Source organism: Diplotaxodon limnothrissa, linkage group LG23 (assembly GCF_057381915.1).
Source record: "Diplotaxodon limnothrissa isolate DT_005_m linkage group LG23, D_limnothrissa_male_GT1.1, whole genome shotgun sequence".
Taxonomy (NCBI): Eukaryota; Metazoa; Chordata; class Actinopteri; order Cichliformes; family Cichlidae; genus Diplotaxodon; species Diplotaxodon limnothrissa.
Genome location: NC_140617.1, coordinates 8,578,468 through 8,606,103, shown reverse-complemented (window position 1 = coordinate 8,606,103; position 27,636 = coordinate 8,578,468). Strand labels below are relative to the sequence as shown.

At 38.8% G+C, this 27,636-nt stretch overlaps 2 protein-coding genes across 2 annotated transcripts in view; one reads left to right on the top strand and one right to left on the bottom strand.

Moving 5' to 3' along the window:
• scfd2 (sec1 family domain containing 2) overlaps positions 1 to 2,863 on the bottom strand; it is a 102,018-nt gene extending 99,155 nt beyond the window's left edge. The window contains exons 1-2 of the mRNA XM_085347550.1: positions 1,951 to 2,863; positions 347 to 515 (exon numbers count right to left, since the gene is read on the bottom strand). Coding sequence (XP_085203676.1) covers positions 347 to 515; positions 1,951 to 2,764 — 983 coding nt within the window. The 5' untranslated portion in view covers positions 2,765 to 2,863. The remainder of the gene's footprint in view (positions 1 to 346; positions 516 to 1,950) is intronic.
• A 531-nt stretch (positions 2,864 to 3,394) lies between these two features.
• fip1l1a (FIP1 like 1a (S. cerevisiae)) lies at positions 3,395 to 27,636 on the top strand. The gene is made up of 12 exons (XM_085347146.1): positions 3,395 to 3,447; positions 4,797 to 4,834; positions 5,323 to 5,418; positions 5,519 to 5,616; positions 5,763 to 5,848; positions 8,879 to 8,975; positions 9,289 to 9,397; positions 12,567 to 12,603; positions 15,563 to 15,603; positions 16,049 to 16,220; positions 27,308 to 27,424; positions 27,516 to 27,636. The coding sequence occupies exons 1-12, from the start codon at positions 3,395 to 3,397 to the stop codon at positions 27,634 to 27,636; spliced, it is 1,065 nt and encodes a 354-aa protein (XP_085203272.1).

Here is a 27,636-nt window from a genome sequence, read left to right as displayed (position 1 = left end):
ATACTGACATTTATTGTTTTAACAATTGGCTGAAATTAGGTGAAATGATTGATCAAATGGTTATAATAAATCAGACAGCAAAAACAATATCAAAGTGCTACGTATGTCTTCAATATGTACTAAGATGTATATAAGTGATATGTGGTACTTCTGCAAGTATTGTAAATAATGGGGTCAGAGTAGCCCTGTGGCAAAAACTAACACCCCAAGCTGGTCATTGCTGTAGCAACACTTGGATGTTGCCTTTATGATGTGACGAGTTATTTCCAAGTCACCCTTATTAGATTCTATATGACGGGGAATGTGGTGAATGCTCTAAATTAATAGAAAAATTAAATACACTCACTGAATCTGTGCAAGACAGCCAGGGGCCAGGATATTCTTGGAGTGAGGGGTTTTATGCAGACTTGTGAGCTCCAGCATGTCCACCTGCACGTCTGTCACATGACCCGGTAAGAGTTTTAGCATAGTCAAAACTTTCTCTACTAGGTTGTCACCATGATGACCAACAGCCCCTGTAAATGAATAAATTTGGGATTTAAAACAAGAACAAATATGTGTTGAGTATGTAGCAGCAGTCATTGGTAACGCAACAAAAATATGTGCCTTCTATACCAGATAAAAGGTAAGCAATTAATTTTCCCAAGGAGCCACAAAGAAAACTGGGACTGTTGTGGAAGGCCACATCAATAAGCTGAACATTCCCTGGCTGCTTGGGTTACTTGGTGTAATAGGTAGCTCTGGCTGGTGAGTGTACTGTTGTACATATGTATGTTGGTCTTGGGGAGAAAAGTATGGAAAAATATATGTGCATCAGAGGACAACTTGATATAAATATTCGTTGGGAGGTGGCTAAGGTAATATCTGCAGTGCTCTGCAATAACTAATCTCATCGTGGGTGGTATTTAATTTTAATGATTGCCAAATTACAGAAGACAGGAATGTAAAAAGAGGCAACAATATAAATGTGTACTCAGAAAGACAGAAAGATCATAGAAACTCGACACAGAAAGTTCCTAATTGGTGGGGATGCTCAAACCAAAGCATCTGTTATTCTTCTTTAATTTCAATTTATCTATAGGATATCAACCTAATTTGTGAGGAATTTTTTTTCTTTTTACATTTTCTCTTTTACATGACGAATCATATGCTTTCACAGAAGAAAGAGGCTGCTGCCAGTAAACAAAAGTATATCCACCAATCAGGCATAACATTATGACCACCTGTCTAATATTGTGTTGGTTCCCCTTTTCTTGCCAAAATGGCCCTGACCCATCAAGGCATGGTCTGCACTAGACCCCTGAAGTTGTGCTGTGGTATCTGGCACAAAGATATTAGCAACAGACAGTTTAAATTCTGTAAGTTTTGAGGTGGGCCTACATAAATCAAACTAGTTTGTTCAGCAGATCCAACAGATGTTTTAGTGGACTGAGCTCTGGGGAAGCCAAGTCAACATCTCAAACCTGTTGTTGTGCTCCTCAAACCATTCCTAAACCAGTTTTGCTTTGTGGCAGGGCTCAATATCCTGCTGAAAGAGTCCACAGCCATGATAGAATACAGTTTCCTTGAAAGGATGTACATGGTCTGCAACAATGCTTATAAGTGGTGCACATCAAACTAACATCTAAATGGACGGCAGGACCCAAGGTTTCCCAGCCGGTAAAGCATCACATTGCCTCCATTGGCTTTCCTTATTCCCAATGTGCATTCTGGTTCCATGTGTCCTCCAGCTAAATGACCCCCACACACCAAGCCAGGCAAGTGAAGGTAAAGGTGATTCATTAGACCCATCTAAACTTTCTTTAGATGAAACCCTCTTGGGAAAATGAACTGCTTATCTTTGTGCTAGACATTTACTTGACTCTTACCACTCTCATTGTTATGATTCTGGTGTGATTGGGCTTATGCAGCATGCAGAAAGGTCAAACACAACATGGTCACAAATATTACCTGTAAGATCCATCGTTCGGTCTACAAAGATGATCGATGCTTTATTAGGGGCTGTCTTCCTTCGGTTTTTTGCTTGAGGAAGATTGGCGAGTTCCCCTGCTATGATGCGGCTCATTGGACCCAGAGCAAAACTCTCCTCTCTCGTACCTGTAGCCTCAAACATTGAATTTAACGCTGAAGCTAAGGATTTGACTTCAATTTGCAGTTCAGCAGGGAGACAGTGCATGTCTATATCATTCAGGCTTGCAAATCTTCTCTTCTCTGGTCGTTTTTCATTGATGGCCTCCAGGTCTGGCGAGAGAAGAGGGAACAGGTGCGCAAACGGGGGTGCAACTATCAACTGCTGTGACACAGGGGCGAAGACAACTGGAACATGCATGACCTCCGCCGTGTAGTTCATATTTCCCATCCACTCGCATAATTTCTCTTCAAACTGCTCAAACACAGGGCTTCCTTCCATTTCTGTCGTAACTTTGTTGACGAGCAGGTGCACGGAGTGAGCAACGGTGGTAAAGACAACGCAGTACTGAAAGTGACTGAGGGATATGATGTCTTTAATAATGTCAACTGTCCTCCCTTTCAACAGTGTGCTGACAACAAACACGGCTTTAGGCTCATTGACACCGCACGCTTCGAAACTCGAAAACTGCTTTAAATTCCTGGCTCCAGCTTCCAATAACGTGGCAGCTCCTCCACTCCAGTGGAGAGCCTCTGCACATTTGTCATCCATGAAAACAACAGATTTCTTTACCTTCGACAGCACCTTCTCCCACATCAAGAGGGGGAATCGCGTAAACTCCTCAGTCGCCAACATTTTCCTAGTTACGTGTATCAGCTAAATTCACCGAAATCAAAGACACATCAGCAATTTCAGCTTAAGTAGCTCCAACAAAACAAACACACGTCTCTTAAAGGTGACGTGCGCTAACCCGTCGCTTCATTAAAACGTCACCCAAACGTCGTTGCTATGACAATAAGCAGTATCCCGAGAACAATCGTTACAGAGTTAATAAAGGAAAACTTTTTATGCAATATTCTCACGAAGTATCTAGACTTTCACTACCATAACCAAGAACGACAAGAGCTAAAAGGGGGAAGATCCAGCGGGTAAATTTAATCTCAAAAATTATGTTAAACATGTGAAGTTTAATTAGTCTTGATGGATTTTAAGCTAATTGAAATTAGTCATGGCGATTTGTTGACACGAGCTTCCTTCATTAAAAAACGAATTTAAATGACAGTTGGCACAAACAATTAAACCCCTAAAAATGTTTAATGCTTAGAGTTATGAGTTCCTCTTTATATTTGTTTAAATCACTTCCCCCAGCGTTTAACGGAAAGATACCATAGCTTAGTTTAAAGAGGCCAGCTGTTTCTTCTGTTTTCAATAGAGCCACTTTGATTTTAATGTGCCTCCAAGTTCCTTGTTTTAGGGGTATATGACATGAACGCCACAGATGACCGACACGAGATACAAAGGGTTGGACTCTCACCCAGGTGTGTAGCCAGTGCCTTAAATAAATAAGTGTGCAAATTTACAGTTGTGTACAGCCATTGTTCTGGCATTGCGCGTGTATATATATGTGCATATATGTATATAAGGCGTAGTGGTACTCGACACTGGACCAGTAAGGGTCCCCACGCTAACCAAGCAGGGGACCCTTTATATGTCAAGACAATATTCTAAATAATAAAAAAAAATACATGAAATGTTGTTTAAATTAAGTTAAACCACTAAAAACTAAAGGAAACAATTCAATACAAAAGAATACAAAATTATTGAAAGTTACAAAGCAATATTAATTTTGTTGTCATGAATTAGAAGGAGTTAGATACTCGTCTCACAGGCCGTAAATTGCAGTGAGCAGTAGACAAATTGAAAATAAACTGTAATGGCATGATTATTTCCAACAGTATTATACTAATGAAGCGTTCAGGTATAATACAGTTTTCACAGTACGATAATGACATTATAGTTGCACAATACATGTGACGGCACCTTGTGTGCTGCCCGAAATGTGCAATCAGTCATGTCGAGCATTAAAAAGAATTTGATGCTCATTAACTCGCTGTCAGGCGAGAGGTATTTGTTTGTGAGCTGGGAAATGGGGATGTTAGCAATCATACAACTGGAGCCCTGATTTTTTTTTTTTTTTTTTTTTTGTATGTTTACACCAGCCTTTATGCCTCAGAATAAATGTAGCATAACATGCCAATTACAGTTAGTGACTGTAAAGGATACTAAGGCTTAAACAATGTTGTTTTTTGGGCGGGATAGTTTAGTTGTTTTTGCATTTGGGAATTTGTTTGAAATCATGCAAGCAATTTAAAGAACAACAGTGTCACTTACGTTGATCAGTGCCTAATGGGGAAAAAAATACCCACATGAAAAACCTGAACGTGAATAGACATGGTTAAATGCCATTTTTCACTTGTACCCATCAAGGTTTAGTGTTCTTGCAGTAATGTAAAATCATTCTGACAATTATCTGTGTGAGTGGAAATTCTTTTCTATTTTGATGATTTGATATTATTTTCATCCCTTTCTTTTGTTTATGGGACAATTTGAAAGCTGTCCAAGATGATAATGACATATTATTTTGAATTTTTCCAGCTTTTTATTGTGTTTTTGTAGCTGTTAGGTATGTTATGAATGGGCCTTATTTGTCAAAAACCCCCTTCTGTCAAAAATTTGCTTTGAGATATTTTCATAGTGTTTAAGTTAACGCGTTGTGTCATCAGCACTCAACCCAGACAGAAGTGTTTCTTTCTGTTATTTAAAGTTACTAATGATGATGATAGAGATAACAGTGGTGATGATGTGAGGGCCTCCTTATTTCTTGCAGTACATTTATGCATCTTAGGAGGACACAACATGTAGGTGGTGAGTAGTGACAACCCTTTTGAGATTTTTGGGCAACATAAATGACAGTGAAACATTAAACAAAACAGCCACACAAAGACCAGGCTTTATTGTAAACTTGGTTTAAGAAATAAGAAGACTATAAGATATAAATGTCTTATATCAGTTAACTGATATGCATTCAGCTTCCAAAGACACACAGTGACTATATTTCTCCTCAGAGTCAGCCAAGAATTTAAATATAGAATTTTACAGTGAAAACTATCAGCCTATTAGAGAACCCAGTGACCATTTGACATTTAAAAAAGTACACTTTCAGTCATTTTACACATATTCATAATTAGTTCACATTGAGAATGTCAGCTTCATTACTGCAAATCAGCTGACTTAACTCAGATCTTTATGATTTAAAATATTCCTTATTGAAAATAAATGAGAAATGACGATATATGTGACAAATATATGAAATGTATGTGACATCATTATGTCTGCATTGGGATGATTTACAGGTACTACAAATGACCTATTGTTAGAAAAAGTCCAAGGAAATGAAGAAATTAACCAGAAAGTAGAGTTTTTGGAGAAAAAGCCATGGAGAAAAGCTGGTAAGTATTGTTGTTTGACCTGACACATCAATGAGATTCTTGTATGCATTCAGTAATTACATTCAGACCTATTCATTACCATTTAGTGTTTTTATTTTAGGTGCTAACATCTCAGATTACTTTAACTATGGTTTTGATGAAGAAAGCTGGAATGCTTACTGTAGGAAACAAGCAAAACTTCATGGCATGATAAGAAAGGTAAATGCTAAAGACAGGGTAAGATAATGCTATCACTAATGTGATTTAGTCAGCCTTCTTTTTAAAGAGACCCTTCACTTAAACAGGAGAACATAGTTAGGAATAATAAATCAGACTGAAACTTGAGAAATTGTTATTCTGCTCAGGCCCAGAAGAGGCACACTGGATATGAAGAAGAGGAGGTGTTTTGTGCTTATTCTTCCCCAGGCAGACCATCTATTGTAGCTTTCAGGTCAGTAATATGTCTTCTCCATACTGTTATATTTTGTGCCTTCAGTCCTACACCCTCTATCCCATTCTATGCTACTGCTCTGAGCTCAGAGCCAGAAGAAGCTGGCAGCTGGTTTTTTCTGTTTGTTTGTGACACGGCAACTATCTGCCTGATGCCATCTGTTTTCTGTGATCCTAAGATGTGCTCAGCATATTAGGGTTGTTTTGGCAAGGGATTGCAAAATGTTGAGGTAAACACAGACTTATGTTCATCTGTTAAAGCCCAAGGCAAAATTTCATCGAAGGTTAAAGCTTTTTAAAAAAATTTTAGGCTTTGTGCCATTCTTTTTTCCCGTATTTATATTTCATACATTTATGATTTATCTGCTAACAACAGTGACACTACTTTGTGATCATAGCTTGTCTTGGGCACAAGTCAATGCTTATTTACAGTTGTGCTTTACTTGAGCAGGGTAAAAGGTTTAAGCAGAGACTATTTAAACCACTTTTGTTCATTTGAAGATAAGAAGACTTATCTGAACACAAAATAACTGTGTTAACATTCATAGGCCAATTGGAGTCAGGAAAAACCCTGATTAGTATTTCCATTTTAGGTTCTTTAATGTAACCCTATGCCAGCAGAAATTAATGCAGATTTTTACTCCAACTTTAACAGCCGCTGTAGTTTTAGTTAAAAATTGTAGTAATTCATTAGAATTTAGTGTAATAAATATATAATTGTAGAACTGATTAGGCGAATAGCGTCTCTGTTTACTGTATACTGTTCTTTTGATACATTAGATGATTTAGGCACTGCTGGTACATTTACAAAATGGATGAGCTGGAGGTGCCATCCATCAGTGTGGGAGCATTGGACTTTTAGATGACACTGAATTTGTGGATCGAGACAATAGAAAAAAAAAAGAGATTTTCAGCTTTCTGTAAATGACCTCCTCTGTTGCTATTCCAGGAGTGTAGCGGTGTGTTTTTCCAAGCCATGACTTACTAATGAAAAATGCTGCAGACAAGTGCAAATATAAAAGGTTTGGCATTTTGACGTCACAGTTTGCGATTGCAGCGACCAATTCATCAAACATAACTAGATTGGGCTTTATAACCCAGTTAGTGCCAAATCTTTATGTGTAGACAAGTGTGTTTTTCCTGCAAAGAGATATTTTTGGTGCATTGCTAAACAGATTTCAATTAAAATTTTTAACAAATCCTGTTAATTTGGTTTTGATTTATTCGAGGTCATAAATAACACTGTGAACAGACCTCTGTCAAATAGGGTAACACAGTTGCAGGGGTTTTGCTTTATGGATGGATTGTGCTTAGATGCATAGTAAGTCATCAACGAATCAAAAAAAAAAATCGTGTACACACTCATGAGGGGCCTGTTTTGTTTTTGTTTTTTTAATGCTAGGAAAAAACATTCACTCTCAGCAAGCACTTTGCAGCTATTTATAAAACCATGCTTTCAGCCATTGAGTGAAGCTGTCCCATGCAAAACAGGTTCTTTACCACTGCTTCTATTCATTTACTTTAATGGTGATTAAGATGTCTGTTGGATGCCTTGACCATCATCTGAGACTGACTGACAGAAATGGCCAGCCAGTTTAAGATCTGTCCTACTTGATGTCATTGTTCTCCATCGGCAAGTTTACCCTTAGGAGGAGGACACAGATCTGAGTCATGTGTGTGTCATGTCTCTCTCCCTATGTGACAGCGATTGACCAAGACCCTCTTTATTCAAAGAGGGTCTACTGTTTGGTTAAGGAATTTACTAGTGTGTTACATGATAATGTAGTAAAGATTTTGGTTTGTTTTTGTGCAGCTCAGGTCAAAAGTGTTTGTGTTCTCAGATCTGGAGCAAAGAGACATTAAGGAGCTGCAGGCACTTCCCTATTGAGTTGCCATTAGATGTAGGCATTTTTACTTTTTTATGTATGCTTTTCTCTACTGTTGATAAAGTCCTTGTGACAGAAGCGGGTTAACATTCCGCTTGTGTGCGTATGTGTGTGTATGAGCTCACTCGGGGTGAGTGTAGCAGGGTTTAGGGCTGTAAAGGGCTGTTTTGTGAAGATGGCAAGATGACCCAGATAAGGAGGTTTAATGCGTTAATGGACCTGCAGGGGGTTTAAGTAAGGACATTGAAAGTGACATTAGGATAAATGAATGTCCTGTTTTTAAAAATGTTATATAAGTGCACATCAGCATCACATTAAAAAGAAGGATTTATGTATGAGAACCCCCACTTGCCTTTTTTAGGACATTATCTGTCATGAATCGCTGTGCGGCAGGCAGGAGTTGGACCCAAAATGCAGGACTCACAGACTCGGGGAGGTGAACTCAAAACACAGCTTTATTTGCTGGTAGAACAAACATACAAAACTAGACTAAACTGGGAAACCATAAACTAAGAACTCACAGGGAGACACAGGGAGATCCACACACAGCATGAGGGACGACGCGACACTGACTCAGAGAAACACAGGGTTTAAATACACTGGGAAGTAACGAGGGGAATGAGACACAGAAGGAGGGCACAGCTGGGAGAAATCAGGACTGACGAGACAAGCAAAGCAGGACGCATTCACATGAGACACGGACCATCAAAGTAAAACAGGAAGTATCACACAGAGACGCGAACTTGACACAGTGGAGACAGCAACTAAGAAATACAGAGACATAAACCATAAGGCAGAGGTCTAAGAACCAAAATACACAGGGAAATACTCAGCTGGGAACACAAGAGACTAGACTAGAGAGAGTAACAAAAAACCAACCATGAGAACATAATGCACAATGCAGAGTGACAGAAAACAAGAAACTCAAACATGCAAAGACACACAATTACACAGAACAGAGGGGACACAGAGAGACATGAAGGGCAAGGGATCAAAACTAGAAGCCATAGAATAAATCACACACAAGTACAATAATACAAAAATCACAAAGAACTAAAAACGCTGGGTCAGGAGACCCAGGACCGTGACAGTATCAAAACATTGTATGTATTTGTACAGTCTTTATCATATTACCTGATCAACAGAGATTCAGATCCTATCACTAATTTGGCTGGAGGACAACCTGAATCCAGCAGAGAGGATGGGCACCAATGTCATAATGATGGAGGCAGCAACACTCAGGTATTATGTTAGTATGGGTTTAATAAGGATGGGCACCAATGCAGGAGGACCTGAAATGATCAGTCTCGGAAGCTATAATTAAACCTTTTGGCATGAACCAACCTGCAGACAATTGATTGAACTATGGGAATTTCAATTAACATAGCATTTTTATTGTGTTCCGCACAGAATTTTTGTAAAAAAAAACTATATGTGTATTAAGCTACTGGTTCAGCCTACAACTTTATTGTTGATAGTTTGTCGCTGTCATTTTTTTAAATGAGATTTCTTTTTATTGTTGTCATAAATAACAGTAACTATCTTTATTTTTCAGGTTGTTTGTGAGATGTGCCATTATGAGGACAGCAGTAATACTAATCAGCTGCCACCTCCACTCAGCAAGAACTCTTTCTTTAAATTTATTAAAAAGAGAGTTCCACCACGTAAGTCACTCTGCTATTGGAATGCAACACATTTACTTATATTAATGCTTATTTACTATATTTACAAAACTATTTGAGAAAGGTTCTTGTATGTTCTTTTTCATGTGACATGATAATTATGAACATGTGAGTTATCTGCGGGAGAATATTTAGATTTAATACTAAGATTTTCAGGTGTTAAGGCCCCAAAGAGAACCCTCTGTTGGACACATCATGCATCATGCAGCTGCACAAATGACTAATAGCAATCAGACCATGTGTTTGTGAAGCTGCAACATGTGTCATAATAAATTATCCTGTGGAGTTGAAGGACAGAGGTGAACTTAACTGTGTGTATACGTGTGTATCTCTGCACCTGCCTGCATGTGTTTGAAGGCACTGTATGGATATATGTCTTCCTGCAGTCAGGTATCTAGTGCTGTCCAGGTGGGAGTCCATCAGTCTTTAGACTTCCTCTTAGTCTTTGCAGTGAATCATATTGAAATCCAGGAAGGCTCCCTGGCGCAAGCACACAGCTGAGCACATGCCATATCTTCATCTTCAAAGGCTCTGAAATAGAAATGCTGGCTTAGGCCTGCTTGCCCCTTACCCTCCGAGCCCCATACTGCACAGCAAAACCCGTGCCAGAGCCACTAATACAACCAAAATATCAAACATCCTGCCGGCACCAGCTTTGAAGTTATATGCATAGCTTTAATGCCGACCACTCCCCTTTCTTTAAGTTATAGGCCCTGTCTCCTTGTGTGAGGCAAATGTGTAGCATGATAAAAATAGCCCCTGGTAAAAAAAAGAAAAAAGTTGCTGGGTCTGCAGATTGAGGCACGAGAAAAGTGCTGAACAGACCCAACTGTGGGGAATAGGGCAGAGGAAAAGAAGGGGCTGTTTTAATTTTTGGTTTGTTTTTCAGTAAGGTCACATTAGATGCCAAGTGTTTTTCATAGGTGCACATTTTGGAGTGGAGCTGTGTCATTACAGGGTTGTACTTGTGTCATCTATCAGTGCAGCACAGTGAAGGTGATGCTGCCTGCTGCTGTGCACTGCAGCTAATTTTCCATACAGCTGGTTACTGGGTCACTATAATCACTGTAGCAACAGAGCTTGTATGTGAATGTCCTCGCTGACTGAACTGAGCAGATTTTTAAACTCTTTTAAAAAACTGACTATGCAAGTAAATGCCCCGTGATGAACAATCAGAGCAACATTAGGACTATTACCAATAAGACTTTTTAAAAAAATGCTTTTTTAACCTTATAATTTTTTTGTTTTGTTTTGATTCATAACATAAAAAAAATCTGTGCCCTGTATTGATTTTCAGCTTTAGAGTGGAGAATGCTAGTTTTTTTGTAAAGAGCTGATGGCTGTGCTTTTAACAGGTGACAGTGTAATGACAGGATGCTGTCACTGCAAGAAGATTTATGCACATCTGTCCTTGCAGATTGCTGCATCTGAGAGTATGGGAGACAGTAGCCTTTACACTAACAAAGATCACTTGGGCCTGTGCTGCAGTGCAGAACAGCAGCCAGTTGTCCCATGTGAAATATCAGCTCCATCTAAAACACTGCAGCCTGTAGCTCTGTAAAGCATTAGCACGAGACTCAAAACCACGCAAAAACAATCAGATGCAATTAGCCCTCAGCCATTTGCTCTCTCATATGCTGCCAAGCATGCAACTCTAGCCTCCATCAAACACTCACTTGAGATCACCACAGGTAAAAACAATTACTCACTCACGCTAACCTTGATGGCATGTTTATGGACAAGCTGCTGTGTACTTTGTGCATCTGCTTGTGTATACAGTATGCATTGCATAGCATTCCATTAGCAAAGTTACTAATACTGCCAATCACATTTTACAATCCACTTAGATTTTCTGTAGTATAATTCATTCTACAAACTCTTTGTGATGTCTCATGCAGTGACCTCATCTATTTGCAGTAATGAGAGCTTGTCGCAGATGTTTTTTTACATGCTGCACTCTTCATGTTCCTGATTATTCACATCATGGAATCACATTAAAGGGAATTACCTGAAGACCCTCCAGGCTACACTCTCAGACTTCGATGTCTTGAATTTTGAGAAGTTTGTACGTGTATGTTAAATTCTGCTCTTTTCTTTGGGTGTCCAGGTGTCTCAAGTATCAAAAACCGCACTCCTCCATGAGCACTTCAGGCCATCTCAACTCTGTGGAACTTGTATTTGAAAGGGAAAAAACAGTGTTTTAGATTTATTCACAGGACGGCATCTTGATGTTCTTTTCAAATTCAGGCAGCTCATATGTACAGCACACATAGCAGCTCATATTATTCTTCCTCCTGCTTCAACCAAGCTGTTTCTAGCCACTCTCACGTTAGGGGTCTTTAAAAAAAAAGTAGGAGATGGTATCCAGATGTGAATGTGTGCTTGTGCCTTGAGTCTTCAAAGGAATCTCTCTATATATGTGTGCTTGTATGTGTGTCTTTATGTGTACACACATTGGCTCCATACAGCAAGTGTGAGAGCTGATTTTGCAGCTTGGTCACGTAAAATTTGAGCATTATAACAAGTGGGTCCATTAAGTGTGCACTCAAGCATTTGACTTGTTCTGTTTTATTGATGGAGGAAAAGGCAAGTAGCACTTGCTACATTTTGTTGCACTGACATTTTGAGGCTGATCTAATTTCTTAAGATTAAAAGATGCAGCACTATAAATTATGAATGCATGTTCCTGGTAATGGGTTATATTTTTTCATATTCTTTTATATTGTTTCTGTTATTTGTCTTGTGTTTCTGTTATTTGTCTTGTGTTTCTGTTATTTGTTGCTATATTAATAATAACAAAACATCTTCTCACGTTTAATGTGTGATTTTAGACTATTTCTGTTTCCATTTGATTAAAATATTTGGCCTGTGTTGGACAAAATCTGCATTTGGAATATGTATAATATTCTAAACCTTCTAAACTGTTAAGGGGTACAACCTTTAATATGCAGCTTTTTCGTGAATTTTCATGCAATAATTAAATAATTATTTTCTTTGCTCTAATTAAAGCAGCAAATTATTGTGGGTATATTATTATTTCCCTTTTGAGGTTGAATGTAGTTACGGTATTAAAATCTTTTTTTTTTTTTTGGAATTTCAGTATTACTGAAGAGAACAATAGATAACTTTGCTGTCTTCTTTTCCTGCTCAGGTCCCCAACCTCCCTCCTCTACTGCTACTTCGGTCAGGTGAGCCCTATAATGTGTCTATCTTTATGCATCAGTTGTAGGTCAGCTCTATATGTAATGACCGTAATGAGGAGAAACTGAAGGTTACTGTGTCAGTGAAAAAGTGAAAACCGGACTCCCTCACAAATTCAGCAAATGTGCAGGGAGGGAAAGAAAAATGTTACTCAGAGACTGGACTAGAAATCATTAGTCAAGCGATTATTACGTTAGTGTGAAAGGAAGTAACTCAAAAGTTTGATAAAACAACTTCTGAAACAGACCAGGTGTCTCTAGTTAGACTCTAAAGATCAACTTGGATTGGGGTTTCTTTTCTGTACACCATGCACTGTTGCTCATCTTCCAACTGAATCAATGGCCATATAAGGTAGAAAGCAAGATAGCAACCTTGTTTGTTCCTCCAGTCTCCTGTTTATCAGTATTCCAGGCACCCCCTCCACTCTGCTTTTCCGATCTATGTCACAACCTGTCTGCAAACTCCCACATTTCAGCAGTAATTTACACAACTTAGATCACAAGTGGGCCACGTTGTACCCCTCTTGCATTTTCTTACACGTTAATGAATGCAGCCCTACTCCATTTGTGTTTGCTGCTGTGCTTGTTTCACTTGGATGCTGTCTGTATCCAGCCTTCCTGAGTCCAGCTCTGTTTGTCTGTCTCACTAGCTTCCTGTTCCTTCATCTTTTCTCTCTTTTCTCATTCCTATTTTTTCCCTTCCCCTAATTTGCTGTGTCTGATGTGTGCCTAAATGTGCTCAGTACTTTGTCCATAAAGATGGTTTTTCTCACATCTCAGTCCATCTGCCAAATCCTCACATCCTTCAGGGACTTACTGTTCCTATGAACTCTGCCAGCCATCTCCTGTGTGCTTTATGAATAATTTCCTTTTAAACTTTAAAAAAAAAGTATACACATGTGCAGTGATAGTCCTGGTTTCACTGTTGCCTTTCCCTTGGGGCTATTAGGAACAGCAGGTATTTCTGGCATCATCTTGGCCTTGACATGCCATGCTGCAATGAGGGCCAAGGGTCCTGAGGGCTTCAAAAATACTTAAGATCTGATTAGACTGTGGCAATTCTACAACATTGTTCCCTTATAGTGACAGGATGTAACAATTAATCTCAAAATGAAAATGTCCCTTTGTAGGAAAATTAACTAACAAACAAAAATCACTGGAAAAATTATTCAAAATGAGCTAAATTTTAATGTGGTAAAGTTAACTGTTCAGGCAGTGGTAGTGTAAAATCATGTTCATCTATGTTTTATACATATCTCACAATAATATTCCTTTAGTCATCCTAGAGGGAGGCCGAATCAGTATAAAAACTGTGATCTATTAATAAAGGAACGTTAGAGCATGATAATGACTTGCATGTTTGCCATATCTTCCATAGAGTTTTATCACACATCTATAACTTTATTTTGGTGTGTGTTCAATCAGTCTCCTCGACCAAAGCTGTTGATTCTGAGCATTATCAACCTTCAAGTGTATATTACATTACCAATCTTTTTGGGCTTTGCTACCTGTCACATGCTCAGAGAACCAGACTCCCTCTTCCATTCATTGATTCTTCTCCATTCATAAGTAAGTCTTTTAACTTCTTGTGCATCTGTTGAGCCAAAAATAAAATTCCTCAGCGATGGAACTGTTTACTTTTGGATTTATGGAGCAACATAACTGGGCTCACACCTGTTGGAAAGGCGTTCATTTGGATGAGCTTCAAACAAAAGCCAAGTTCACATTCAGCTCATTCGGAAGTTTTCAGTTGGAGGCAAGTGTGCCCTGGCCACGTGGACGGACAGAAGACCCAGATTTTATCAGTAATATGCCCTCCATCCGTTCCTCTTGCGTTGGCGAGCACACACTATGCCTTGACAATGAGCCAGTCACTTCAAACACTTGGAGAACACAGCTGTGCATTTGTAAAAGTGCTTTGATCCTTTTGCAGACCCGCTTCTTTTATTTTTTCCTTCACTGATTCATCTGTAAATTTGTTTGCTCATGCGGTTTCCTTTTTTAGAATGCACATTAACATTCCTTAAACATTAAAGACAGTAAACAGACAATTACAAATACAATCTGCCAGAAGCAGATAAAAAGAGACTGTCGAGGGTCATCTTGTAGCTGGATCCAAATTGAGGATGCAGGAAACAGGAAATAAGCTCAAAACTCAGCTTCAATGCTGTAGGGAATAAAGAAATCCAAAAACATTACAGAGCAGAACCAAACAATCCAAATACCAGAAACTTTCTGGGAACACATGGCAAGGAGATACACAGCAATCAGGGACAACATAATAAAGGACAAAGGGAGACGTAGACGATAGACACAAGAAAATGAGAGTGTGGTAACAGGTGTGAAAACAGCCGAGGACCTTTAACATAATGACACAAGAAGAAAAACTTGACACAAGACACAGAGAACAATGGTCACCAAAATAAAGCAAAGTGACCCACAACAGAACAGGGCGACAAGAATAAAGTGACACAACTAACAGGAGAACAAGAACGAGAAAAAGACAAATTCCGAGACAAGACTGAGAGAACCAAATGGCATGACAAAAGGGAATTATCTAATAAATGGCACAATAAAACACATAGTATACATAATAACTATAAATAATACAGAACTGGAATATAAATCACATTTCAAAACCAAAAGAATCATTTATACAGTTCTCAGAACTCTGGGCCTCAGACACATACGGTTGGTGTAAATCTATGTGTAATGTATGTTGTCCTTTTGTTAGATCTGCTAATACTACTAATTGTATGTTTTAATAAATTCTGCTCAGTAACAGTAATTTGTCTTTTTAAAAAAATTCAAAAATGCTATCATGAAAGCCTTCTTAATGCCATTTATGGAAACTGAAGTTTGAAAAAAAGAATGTAAACTTGGATCATCTGTAAAGGTCTGACGTAAATATAGGATTTTCACATATTTCTTTATTTTCTATTTTCAGTGGGAACTCTACAAGTTTTAACAGCCCATCAGCTTCATCAAGTATGTACATTTGTCCATAAGAGATAGTGTTTCATATTTATTAACTGTTTCAAGATAGATCAGTACTGTATATTACACTGTCTTAGTGAACCTGTTAGGTATGGTGTCCAAGCACTCAACCATTCTGAAAATTACCTTAGGCCGTGCTCTCTCATTCATATTTCTCAGCTGTCTTGAGTATTGGAAAACTGAATCATAATCCTTACTATTCAGCTCCCCTACATATTCAGTTTGAACTTCCAGTATGTGAATATATTTACTAGATCTTTTTCTGTGTTAACCGTTAGAGAAAAAGAAATAGGGGAGAATAGGTGAGAAGAATTGGTTCAAAGCTCAGAGCTAATTGCTAAACAAATGGTAATGCATGTGGTTGTTAGTTGCTCTCCCCAATTTTCTGACCTGGTTTGGTTCTGTTCTTTAATGGGTGTATCATTTTTAATCCCAGGAAGAATCACCATCAGCCCTGGAGTGATTGATACCACCAAGGCTCGGGAATGCTACATATTGCAGGAAAAGCATGACAAGGATAGAGACAGATCCAGAGCGCATGGTCAAGATAAAGAGAACAAAAGAAGCAGAAATAGAGAGAAGGAGGGCTGCTCCTCTTCCTATTATAGGTTGGTCTATGTGAACTGATGATGATTTTATTTAATGTATGTGCTTCAGTTTGCGCTTTGCATTTAGCACAGTGTACTCTCTCCTTTTGTTCTTCCTTTCTCCACTGTTGGGTGCCTCTGCAGTAGTTGAATTTGAATGTCTGCTGTGCAGCTGTGGCCTTCTGGATTAGGCAACATATAATATATTGGAAGTAATCCAGATATTCATTCTCTCCTGGCCTTGTTCAGTATGTGTGTATTTGCAGCCTGCCTGCACACACACACACTGAGGGAGAGAGAGGGCAAGAGAAAGAGAGCAAGAGAGAGAATTTTGCTGTAGAGCAATTGAAAATTTTAGATAAAAGACAAAAACAGAACCAAAAAATGATCATGAGGTGCAGTGTAAAACTCTGTAGCTCTGTTTTTTCAGGTTAGACCAGACAGGGACAAGATATTAGTGCAATATATGGTTGTGAAGCCGCTTCTGTGTTATGTTTGCTGTCTTAGATGGCAGAGAACCGAAGAACCAAAGTTGCTCAAGACAAGTGTTAATAAAAAAATACACTTTAAAAAAGAGTTGCTTTTTATAGATTAATTAGTTCTCTAAATAATTAAGTTTGTGCTTGAAAATACAGACATAAACGACATTATTTTAGTATTTGAACTTACCCAAAAATGTTTCTATTAACACAGCTAAAGGCATTGTATTTGTGAGTGGTTACCCTCTTGGCTCTCCAGCTGATCGCTATAAAATAAACACACTATTGTGAGAAATGGCCCTAGTGAAGAAATGCATACTATTGCAAAAGAGCATAAGGCCATTGTGACAGAAATCAAGACTATTGCAAGACAAGGAAAAATTATTGCCAGCACAGGCATAACTATTTCAGTTTTTCTGGTGCAGTGAGATGAGGGAATAACTTGCTATATTTGCCAGTTATTGCCAGAGAAAGATTGAGTTTGCACTCCTCAGCATGGAAATTGTTTTTTCTCTCTCTCTCTGAGGCTCACAGCTGATCGGAGCAGTATAATTTCCTCTCCAATTTTCACATAGTGCCCTACTACCCTATAGTGTGACAGCCTGAGCGCCTGCTGTACAAGCACTCATACATGCTAACATGTGAACAAGCCAAATCATGCCCTACATTTCTCAGTGTTGACCATTAGCCAAATTTCTATTTAATTATTATTAACTTAGACAGCTGTCAACTGTAATACACACAGGCACATCTTTTCACACACTCCTCAGCTGACCTGAAGCTCGTACTATAGGAAAAGGCAGGCTTATAGTATTGTTAGGTTGCGTGGGGTTTTACCTTCTGGAATAGGAATAGGTTCATGTACAGTTCTTTTCTAGTCTACCAGACATACAAGCACTCTTTCGTGTATTATCCACGTAAGTGCTTTCTATCTAACATTCACACACATTCATTGAGAACATCCTGGGGTTAGTAACTTGCCCAAGGATATTTGACATGACTGGGACAGTCAGGGGTCAAACCACCATCTTCCGATTAGTAGATGGCCTGCTATTGCTCCTGAGCTACAGCCAACCCCTTTTGCCTCTAAATACTTGAAACTACAAATATATGCAATGCAGGTGAAATTCTTCTGTTTCTTTGGCTTCAAAAGCTGTAATGTTGTTGATAACAACAAATCCCTGCATCAGCTACTGTAAAAGCGTTGCTGGTAATTAACTTGCAATTAAAATAAGTGCAAAATAGCAAAAATGACAAGCTGAAGTATTTCTTACTGTACTGGGCTCTGTTAAAATATCCTTACATGCTTTTCTGTGCTGTTCAGCACTTTTCCTACTTGAAGTGGTGAGCATTTCATTGAGTGTTTATGCCCTAGATGTTTGAATTCAGGTTTATACATATAGCTCAAAGCAACATTTTGGGTCAAATAAGGGAAGTGGGACATGGGACAGATGGGAAGTTATAGGCTAAATGTAGAAGATCTGAAGAATGGGAATCACATGTGCATGACAGACACACAAGAGATTTAGAGTCATTCTACAGATTTGGTCCCAGCTGACAGGACTATTCCTTTGGCCCAGTGTGTGCTCCTCACACGTTAGTGGCTCTGCTGACGTTTTTGTCCTACATTCTGGTCAGATGATCAGAATTCAGATACGCACACACACACACACACACACACACACACACACACACACACACATGCATATGTACAAGTTCTATGTTTTTGTTACGCTGATTTATTACTGGGCTCTAGATTATTTTTAGAGTAGGCCCAGGGGGATTTATTGTTAGTGTGTGTGTGGGCAGGACAGAGAAGCAGATGGAGACCTCCATAGCTTTGCTAGCCATCCTTATTGTTCACTGACTAAGTCAGTGGGAGTGTTACATGTATGTGTTATTCATTTAGAAACTAGCTAGCCTATTTGTCCTTTGCTTACTCATGCACACAGGCAAAGTGTGGCAAGAGGTTTTCTAAGTATCAGCTACTGGTTATTAGCTGTGACTGTGACATCATGCCTCGGATTTAACCCCACTACTAATAGATTCCACAAGGCTATTGTTCACCAGTACATTTATTCAGACCGAGTGATATATTGTACTTTTCGGGCACACATTCAGTCTGAGTAACTGATTGGCCATTTGGTCAACATTTGCCCCCTAACTGTAAATTTTAGCTTTGGATGATAAACGTAACTTTTTCCAGCTGGCAGTACCTCAGATATTCTTCATTTCCTTCATGCACACATATGCCCGACCTTGCACAACACAGTGACGAATTGCAATATCCTCTTTTTCTTGACATCAGTTCACACAAGGCATAGATCTAATACCTCTTGGATAATTCGATCAAACCTGGATAATAACGGAATTAAGAAATTCTAGTGTGATAAGGAAATTAAAATGATAATTATCTTCTATTAGGTTGGATTAAAAGCATCATTATGCTCCAAGACTCGCTTCAGCGTTAACAGAGGGTATGGCTCACATTTTATTAAAAAGGAGCTAATAGCTGAAAAAAAAAGGTTTGCTGGTATGTTGTGCAACCAAATCAGGCTATTGCTAATTCGGAACAAAACTCCTGAAAGCTTAGCACGTTATTACCTTTGCACTTAATTTATTAGTTGAATTATTTAAAGAATAACATTTCAAAATTACCAAAGTTTTGCCTGTGTTAGGGGGAAACAGTTTTTTCATGCAACTTCATTTTCATCATTTTTGAAACATCAGATTTGGATTTAGAGGTTAGAGCATAGTCTAAATTCCCATGTATTTCTTGATTTTCCTCGGCTACTCTTGTGCCTGATGCCACACTTATCCTGGCCTCAGGGTCTGTCTTGGGGCCTGGACATTCTTTCACCTACATCTGTTTTTACTTTCCTTTCACCAAAGTTTTTTTTATTATCTCTTAGTGTGACATGTTTTTGTCTTTCTCTTTCAGTATCATTCAAGAAACTCATTTTTTTCCCAGAGCTGGTGCCTGTGCCAGATAAATTTTAAAATTACTTCTACATTGTTTGCCTGTCAAGTTTCAAGTTTTATTGTCATGTACAGATAACAGTGTAGCCACATTTATCCATAATGAAATTCTTTGCCTCGTGCTCCTCAGCTTTACATGAGCATATAGAGAGTGTGCAGTTATATTGAGAAGAAAATAACAGAAAATAGCAGTTTATTAGTAATAAAATAATAATAATAATAACAACAATAAAAAAAGAGAGGAAAAAGTATTAAATATTAGAGAATTTAGTTGGTATTTACATTTAAGACAAGTTGGTATTTACAAGTTTGTGCAAGAGTATCTGCAGGTTGTACAAAGTTGTGCAGTGAGCATTTAAGTAGCATTTGTTGAAGTGACAGTGTGCAGAGTCCTGTAATTGTAGTGAGTGTGTAGTGGTGTGTATGGAATGTCAGCAGTTCAAAAGTCTGATAGTTTGTGGTTAAAAACTGTCCCTGTGTCTGGTAATGCGGGTCTGGATGCTCCTGAACCACCTGCCGGACGGCAGGAGTGTGAAAAGTCTGTGGCTGGGATCAGAGAGGATCCGCTGTGTCTTCCTCATGCAGCGCTGTGTGTAAAGATCCGGTATGGCTGGCAGTTCAGTCCTGGTGATGCGCTGTGCTGATCTCACCACCCTCTGCAGAGCTTTGCGGTCCAGAGCATTACAGCTGCTGTACCAAGTGGTGATGCAGCCAGTCAGAATACTTTCAATGGTGCATTGATAGAAGTTTGTAAGTATTCTGGGGTTCATGCCGAATCTTCTCAGGCGCCGCAGGAAGAAGAGCCGCTGCTTTTGTGATCACACCAACATGGTGTGACCAGCTCAGGTCCTCGCTGATGTTGATGCCCAGGAATCTGAAGCAGCTGACTCTCTCCACCTCTGCTCCTTCGATGTGGATGGGGGGTGTGGGCTCCTCTCTGCAGTCTCCTGTAATCCACGATGAGCTCCTTGGCTTTGCTGACGTTAAGCAGCAGGTTGTTGTCGCGGCACCATGATGTCAGGGCTCTCACCTCTGCCCTGTATGCTGTCTCATCTCCATCAGAAATGCAGCTGATGATGGTGGTGTCATCTGCAAATTTGATGATGGTGTTGGAGCTATGTGTTGCTGTACAGTCGTGGGTGAACAGGGTGTACAGGGGGCTGAGCAAACATCCCTGGGGGGCACCTGTGCTGAGTGTGAGTGTGGATGAGGTGTTGCTGCCGATCCGAACCACCTGAGGTCTGTCTGTCAGGAGGTCCAGGATCCAGCTGCACAGGGAGGAGTTGATGTTCAGGTCACGGAGTTTCACGATGAGTCTGGATGGTATGATAGTGTTGAAGGCGGAGCTATAGTCGATGAACAGCATCTGCACATATGTGTTTTTCTGGTCCAGGTGAGAGAGGGGCAGTGTGTAGTGCAACTGCTATTGCATCATCTGGTATCTAAATTTCAACCTCAACCTGGATAAAAATAGAACAGAAATTATTTTATTTGGGCAACTCAACACTTTCGATGAGTATGACAGCACCATTGGTCTTTTAGCTTCTTACTGTCACCCAGTTCAAAGAACCTTGATGTGATTTTTGACTTTGCTTTTAAGATAAACAGATTAGCTCTGTTGTTACCTGTGTATTCAAATGAGGCTCCACAGTAAGGTGAAGGCCTACCTCCCTCCACATGACATTGAGAGAGTAATCACACCTTCATTACCTCTCAGTTTAACTATTAATAATTCTTTGCCTTTATCAGTTGCTCCTAGCTTCTTCTGCAGGCTGTACAAAATGCAGCAGCTCGCCTTTTGACAGAAAAGAATGGTCTAATCACATTACACCTGTACTGGCCTCTGTACTGGCTTCCAGTCCATTTCAGGGTCTGTTTTAAATTTGTATTACTTGTTTATAAGAGTATCAGTGGTTGTTTTTACAGCCCTACATTCTTACTAGAGCCCTGAGGTCTATGAAACTATTGCTCTTGGACATTTGTCAATCCAGGCTCAAAAACAGAGGTAACACAGCATTTTTGGTGGTGATCCCTAATCTTTTTGTCACGGTCTGTGTCGGCAGACTGTGGAGAGGTGGGGAAACAGGACCCAAACGCCAGACTCTTCAGTGCAAACAGTGTTTATTTACAAGGTGGTGAAGTAAGCAGCAATAAATCCCCTAGTGTCCCAGACTCCCATGTCGTGTCTTCTTCCCAAAAAGTCCCAGTGTAGTGCTCTCTGCTCCAGTGTCTCTGCACTCCCCGTGCTCACTGCTCTCTCTCGTCCCACATTCCTCCTGAGGGAAAACAATAGAGGCAGCCATTAACACACTTTATCCCAGCAGGCATACACTCACAGACTTTCCGACTACGCTAGAAGACTGACGTGAAGTCAAACGCAATAATCCAGCGTCGGTGGAAGCTCCATCGCTCTTCTAAATAGCTCCCCCGACGAGCCCAGATGAGGAGCAGGTGTGTGGCAAGGACTTCGGGTGTGGCCAGTCCTCAAGCCAGGCCACGGCCTGAAGGTGCCTGTAACTTCGCCACAGAAAACCGCAACACACACACACACCTGCCTACATACAGATGCGGACAGAGACCAGAGGCAGAGCAGACGACACACCAAATGAGAATAATAATAATAATAATAATAATAATAATAATCACAACAACAACAATCATAGTCCCCACTGCTCACGGACTCCGAGTCCCCAGAGCCGGTCTGTGACACTTTTAAACAACCTAATCTTTGACAAAACAGTTGCACAGTCACTCAATCATTTTGAAACACTGCTCGACACTTTGCTGAGCAGGATACCCGGATGTTTTTATTGTTTTAGTGTGTTTTTTAGTGCATATTTATTGTTGACTGGTTATTGTTAATTATGTATATTTTATATGGCATGAAATTTAAAATTTTAAATGTGCTATAAAAATTTGACTTGACTTTAACTTACATATTTCTAGATGCAGGCACTATAATATCGGCTATAACTCATAGTGACCGTACAGCTTTTATATCTTTGTTTTAGGACTTTCACTCATTGCCAGAAACACTTGTGTGCTTGCTTGCTGTATATTAGCTGATTAAGTCATTGCATACTAGTTATATTTTACGAAACATACATGTTTCTCACATACAATTTATTTAGTCTTAGATTTATACTCCAATGATTGTAAAATGCACTGACCCTGTCTTTGTTCTCACATACTAATATACAAAAACTGAATAAGGTGAGATTAGAAAGGGTTAGAAGAACATAGCGTTTTACTATTTAAATGAGTCTGATTTGATTTGTGCCTTTTATATGAACCTGTGCAGAAGTAGAGCATAAAACCCAGAGTTAGTCAGCTAATTACTCATTTTATACCACCGGTTATCTAGCAGAGAACATTGAACCAATCCTACATGTCAGTTAATCCAAAACAATGTAATTTACCATAATGAACATATGTAGAAAATTAAAAATAAGGACAACTCTTTCTACCTAAATATCAAATTTCTAAAAAGTGTGTGAGCTTAACACTATGTATAAATTCTGCTATGTGACCTTGATACAAAGAATCTACATGTTAATCAGCTCTAATATGCAAAAGTCCTGCATGTTTATCACAAATTCAAATAGAAGACGTAAGCTTGACAACCCCAATAAAGATTGCATTATTTGGCCATGATTGTGTTTTAAATGATAATTACTACAAAAGAAAAAAAAAACAAATTTCTTTTTCACTGCAAAGCAGTCATCCCTTGCTATACAGGTTGTGTTAATTGAAAAATTGTACTTTGTGTCCACAACACCACTCTCTGAAGAATCAGGGTTTCTCAGTCAGGTTGTGAATTCTACGGTAGTGCTCATCCGGTCAAGCTTGAGCACTAATTTTGAATAAAATAATACAAAAAAATATATGTGAAAGGAGGCTTTTATGCTATAATTTACTCTTTCCTCTGGAGTCATTTGAGTGTGTTTATGGTATTATGTGTGGTGAGATGTTTCTGTGTTAAAACTAATGGCTTTGAGCAAGAACAAATGTGGGCCTAGAGTCCTAGTCCCTGCTGCTAACACAAGAGCTGTCTACAAATATTGAATATATTTAGCTTTTTACTTGCAACAGTTGCCCCTTAAGGCTCTCTCTCTCTTTCTCTGTGTTGTTCAAGTGAATGATAATAATTACTCCAGCTATGTGTGAGCACACTGTCTGCATAAGCAGCGCATCATCTGTACTTTTCTATAGACTTTTTGGAAAAACGGGACGTGAACAGTGCCTTTAGTCTGATGATTCTTAAAGGTCAGGCTGATTATTTTAAAATTACAGACTATTGCTGTGCCAAGGTGGCGAGATGAGCAAGTTAGATAGAGAGGGGAAAAATTATTTTAATACACTACTCATTCACTCTTAGCAGTGGGTAAGATTTTCGCTGTAATAAAACTAATGGTGCTGGCAGACTGAAAGATGTAGAACACTGAAGCAGAAGGAAAAGATTTTATTTACAGAATTCTAAAATAGGAAACAATGTTTCTTTGAAGGCAGAGAACTAGTTGGTCTCTGTCTGATAACATAGTTGCCATTAAGGTGGGCAAGTAATTGGTGAGGATCCAAAGACTTGATGCATAGAAAGCTTGCTGGTAAATATGGAAAACCAAGAGCAGACAGAAAACCCAAATATAATTACGATAAATCAGTCCTGATATTCGGTAAACTGGTGACTGGGAGATGAAAAAATGTATGAATATGAGTATATATCAGAGACCATGTAAAATAAAAATACAGTAATGAAGAATATTTCAACATTGCTGAGTTAATTCATGTGGTGGAATATAGAAAAAGAAGAAGAAGAGGCAATGAAAGCACAAGATAAAATTCAAACAATCAAACAAAATCATACAAATTTAATTTGGAGGAGATAAAAAAATATGTATCCACATAAATGTAAAAACATAATGATTAACAAACTATGTTGGAGCTAACCCATGTTGGGTATAATGTGTTAGAAAGTAACACGTAAAATTTTTTCAGAAATGGAGTAATGTAACAAGTTACTGCGATTCAGTAATCACATTACAGTTCCACTTATGTTGTTACTTGCATTATAAAGTTATAAAGTTATCTGCATTCAGGACCGATAGAAAGACAGAAAACATCAAACGTCTATATTTCTACGTACTTGTGTTACAGTCAGCCGATATTGGTTCAAGGCAGAAAATGATGCATGGGTCTACAAATTTTGATGAATGGAGATATGGACACTACTTTTATTTTTATTTCATGAAAAGACAAGAGCATAAAGGTAAAGTGGAAACTGCATCCAGGACAGAAACAGCTGCATTTTACTTCTAACTCAACATCGGCACTTTGGAAATATCTGCACAGACAGCATGCTAACACAAAGCCAAGAGCCCACATTGATGTTAAAGCTGAGTGTATGCCAACCTGAGTGCAGCGGCATTTTTTTGAGTACCAATACCTTCACTGGTGTGGATGATTTCACAGCTGTATTTAAATGAATTATAACTACTCCATAACTTCGCCTCAGTGGCCGTCTTTGCTACCACAGTAGTACTGCACCCAAACGCACTTTTCTTGCCACTCAGTCCACATTCTTTCATGATGCTTTCAGGTATCTGAATAATTTATCACTCAATGTTCTTCCAAACACTTCATTGCAGTAGGCAAAATCCTCCAGTGTTTTCCTTTCTTATAAGTGGCAAGATGATGAGTTGAGGTACATTTGCTACTTCTGTTGATTTGTTCTAATAGAAAATACGTTTTCTCGCAAGAACACTATCTGAGACTAATATCATCTGAAAGTTATTCATGTCCCTCCATACTATGACATTGGATCAAGGAAGAGCTTTTCAATTTGTTAAATGCCCCTGGCCTTAAAAGAGCAACAACAATTTTTAGCATGGTTTCTTGCATTTTTGCTGTGAACTGAATTACAAAATGAGAAACTATGCTAGCAGCTTAACCCTTTGATATTTACAACCAAGTCAAGTTACTTGAAAATAGTAATTAGTTACTAATTACTGATTACTTCTCCAAGAAAGTAATCCTGTTACTATACTAATTACTTATTTTCAAAAGTAATTAGCAACTTTATTACTTAGTTACTTTTTAAAAACATAATCCATCATATAATATTGAACCAAATGAAAAAGCCTCTTTTTTTGTTTTATTGGTTTTATTCTTTTAACTACATGCACATTGCATCAAGCAAAAATTTAATTGAATGCAACAGTCTCTGAGTGGAGATTATTTGTTTAACATTTAAACCTATTTTCTGCATATTCCAGCATATAAAAAAATAAATAAAATTTTTTTGTGTTTACACTCACTCTTTCAAATAGATGCAAGTAAAACACAGCAAAAATGTGCCGCAGCAGTCATGTCACTGGGGGGATCTGGGTGTTCCTCTGTGAATTTCACATTGCTGTGGCAGCGTGATAGGTGCTTGCTCAGATTTGAAGTTAAATTTTTCGCTGTAGAAAGAAATTTTCTTACCACGCAGAATGTACAGGAGATGCTAATGTTCTTGTCACTTTTTACAGAATCAAACTTAAAGTAATGTCAGTACTTCCAATCTTTAAACCCTGCATGGTTGTACTCTCTCCCGCACTTTATATTATCCATTGTTAATCTACACACGTCTGTTGCACACGTCGCATGTTCGTACATCATTGTCATGAGACACTCTCACAAACAAACTCACGGTTTAGTAACGCAGCATGTTTATGGGAACGTAACAGTAATCGAATTACTTTTTTGCAATAGTAATTACTTACTTTACTCGTTACTTGAAAAAAGTAATTGGATTACACTAAGGTGTTACTGACCATCCCTGATAACAACAGAGGAATTTCTCATCATTTTTCAGTTGTAAGCAGTGTTCTAGGTGGTTTGACCGACAGTTTAACAAGCTGCCAGCATAATGGGATAAAATCCATGACATCAAATATTACAAAACAGAGCCATTACATTGGTCCAAAGATGTAATAAGTACCACAATAAAATAGGTTTACTGGCCAAAAAAAGCAGTGCGTAAAACATGTTTAAACATCCTTTTTTCAGGCATTTTTAGCTATTTTTAATAGGATATTTAGTACCTAGAGAGAAAATCAGGCAGAGAATTGGGGAGTGACACGCCTGGATCAGCCTTTTCCTGGTCTTTAAGGTACCTCAAGGTGCTCAATGTAGACACAGAAAAGACCATCTCACTCACTTATAGAACCATTGGACTATAAATTTTAAACCATACATGTTTGCAGCTGCTTTGTCCAATATGTCTCCAGTGCTGATTTAGACTGATTTCACCATGTTTTTGCATGTGTGTTTCCAGAGGTCATATGAACACTAGAATTTAAAACTTATAGGTAACTGCAGTGTGGATGTGTGGCTTTTATGTAAAAGGCATGCTGTGACACTTGTATTGGGCTCTTTGTTACTCAAAGTGGAAGCCGGGGGGAGGTTATAAAAGCTAACACAGTGGTTACAGTTTTAATCCCTTGAGTCATGACTTATCTCTCTTTCACTGGAGCAAGAGAGCAGCAGTCTTCCTGTGGGTCAACAGGCCTTTCCCCCCCCCTTTTGTGTTATGTCCCAATGAGAAACTCTCAAGTTTTATCAGTAAGTAATGTAAGAATAAAATAAAAACCATTTTGTTTTCTGCAACAGGGAAGCGCAAATGAAGCACAGGGAGCCTAGGAACCAAGGGTACAAGTATTGCTATGACAGAGGCAGTGGAAAAAAGAGAAAGAGCAACAAAGATGGATCACGAAAAAGATCAGAAAGGTCTAATGAGAAACAAGCGCACTCACATATATGTAAAAGGATGAAAATACTAGAACTAACCTTAATGATCATTATCTTGTGTCTTCAACAGCAGCAGTGTCAGGAGCAGCAGAAGTAGCAGAGATGTTGGTGGGAACAGGGACAGGAGACACAAACAGAAAAGAAACAGAAAAGCCAAGACATGTAGGAAGAACAAGGAAACCAGCAAGTAG

Bases quoted from the DNA above. Each gene is read 5' to 3' on its own strand.
- fip1l1a (XM_085347146.1), top strand. From the start codon at position 3,395: ATGAACGCCACAGATGACCGACACGAGATACAAAGGGTTGGACTCTCA. The intron at 3,448-4,796 runs GTGTGTAGCCAG...TATTTCTTGCAG, and splicing joins AGGGTTGGACTCTCACCCAG to TACATTTATGCATCTTAGGA. The intron at 4,835-5,322 runs GTGAGTAGTGAC...GATGATTTACAG, and splicing joins GAGGACACAACATGTAGGTG to GTACTACAAATGACCTATTG.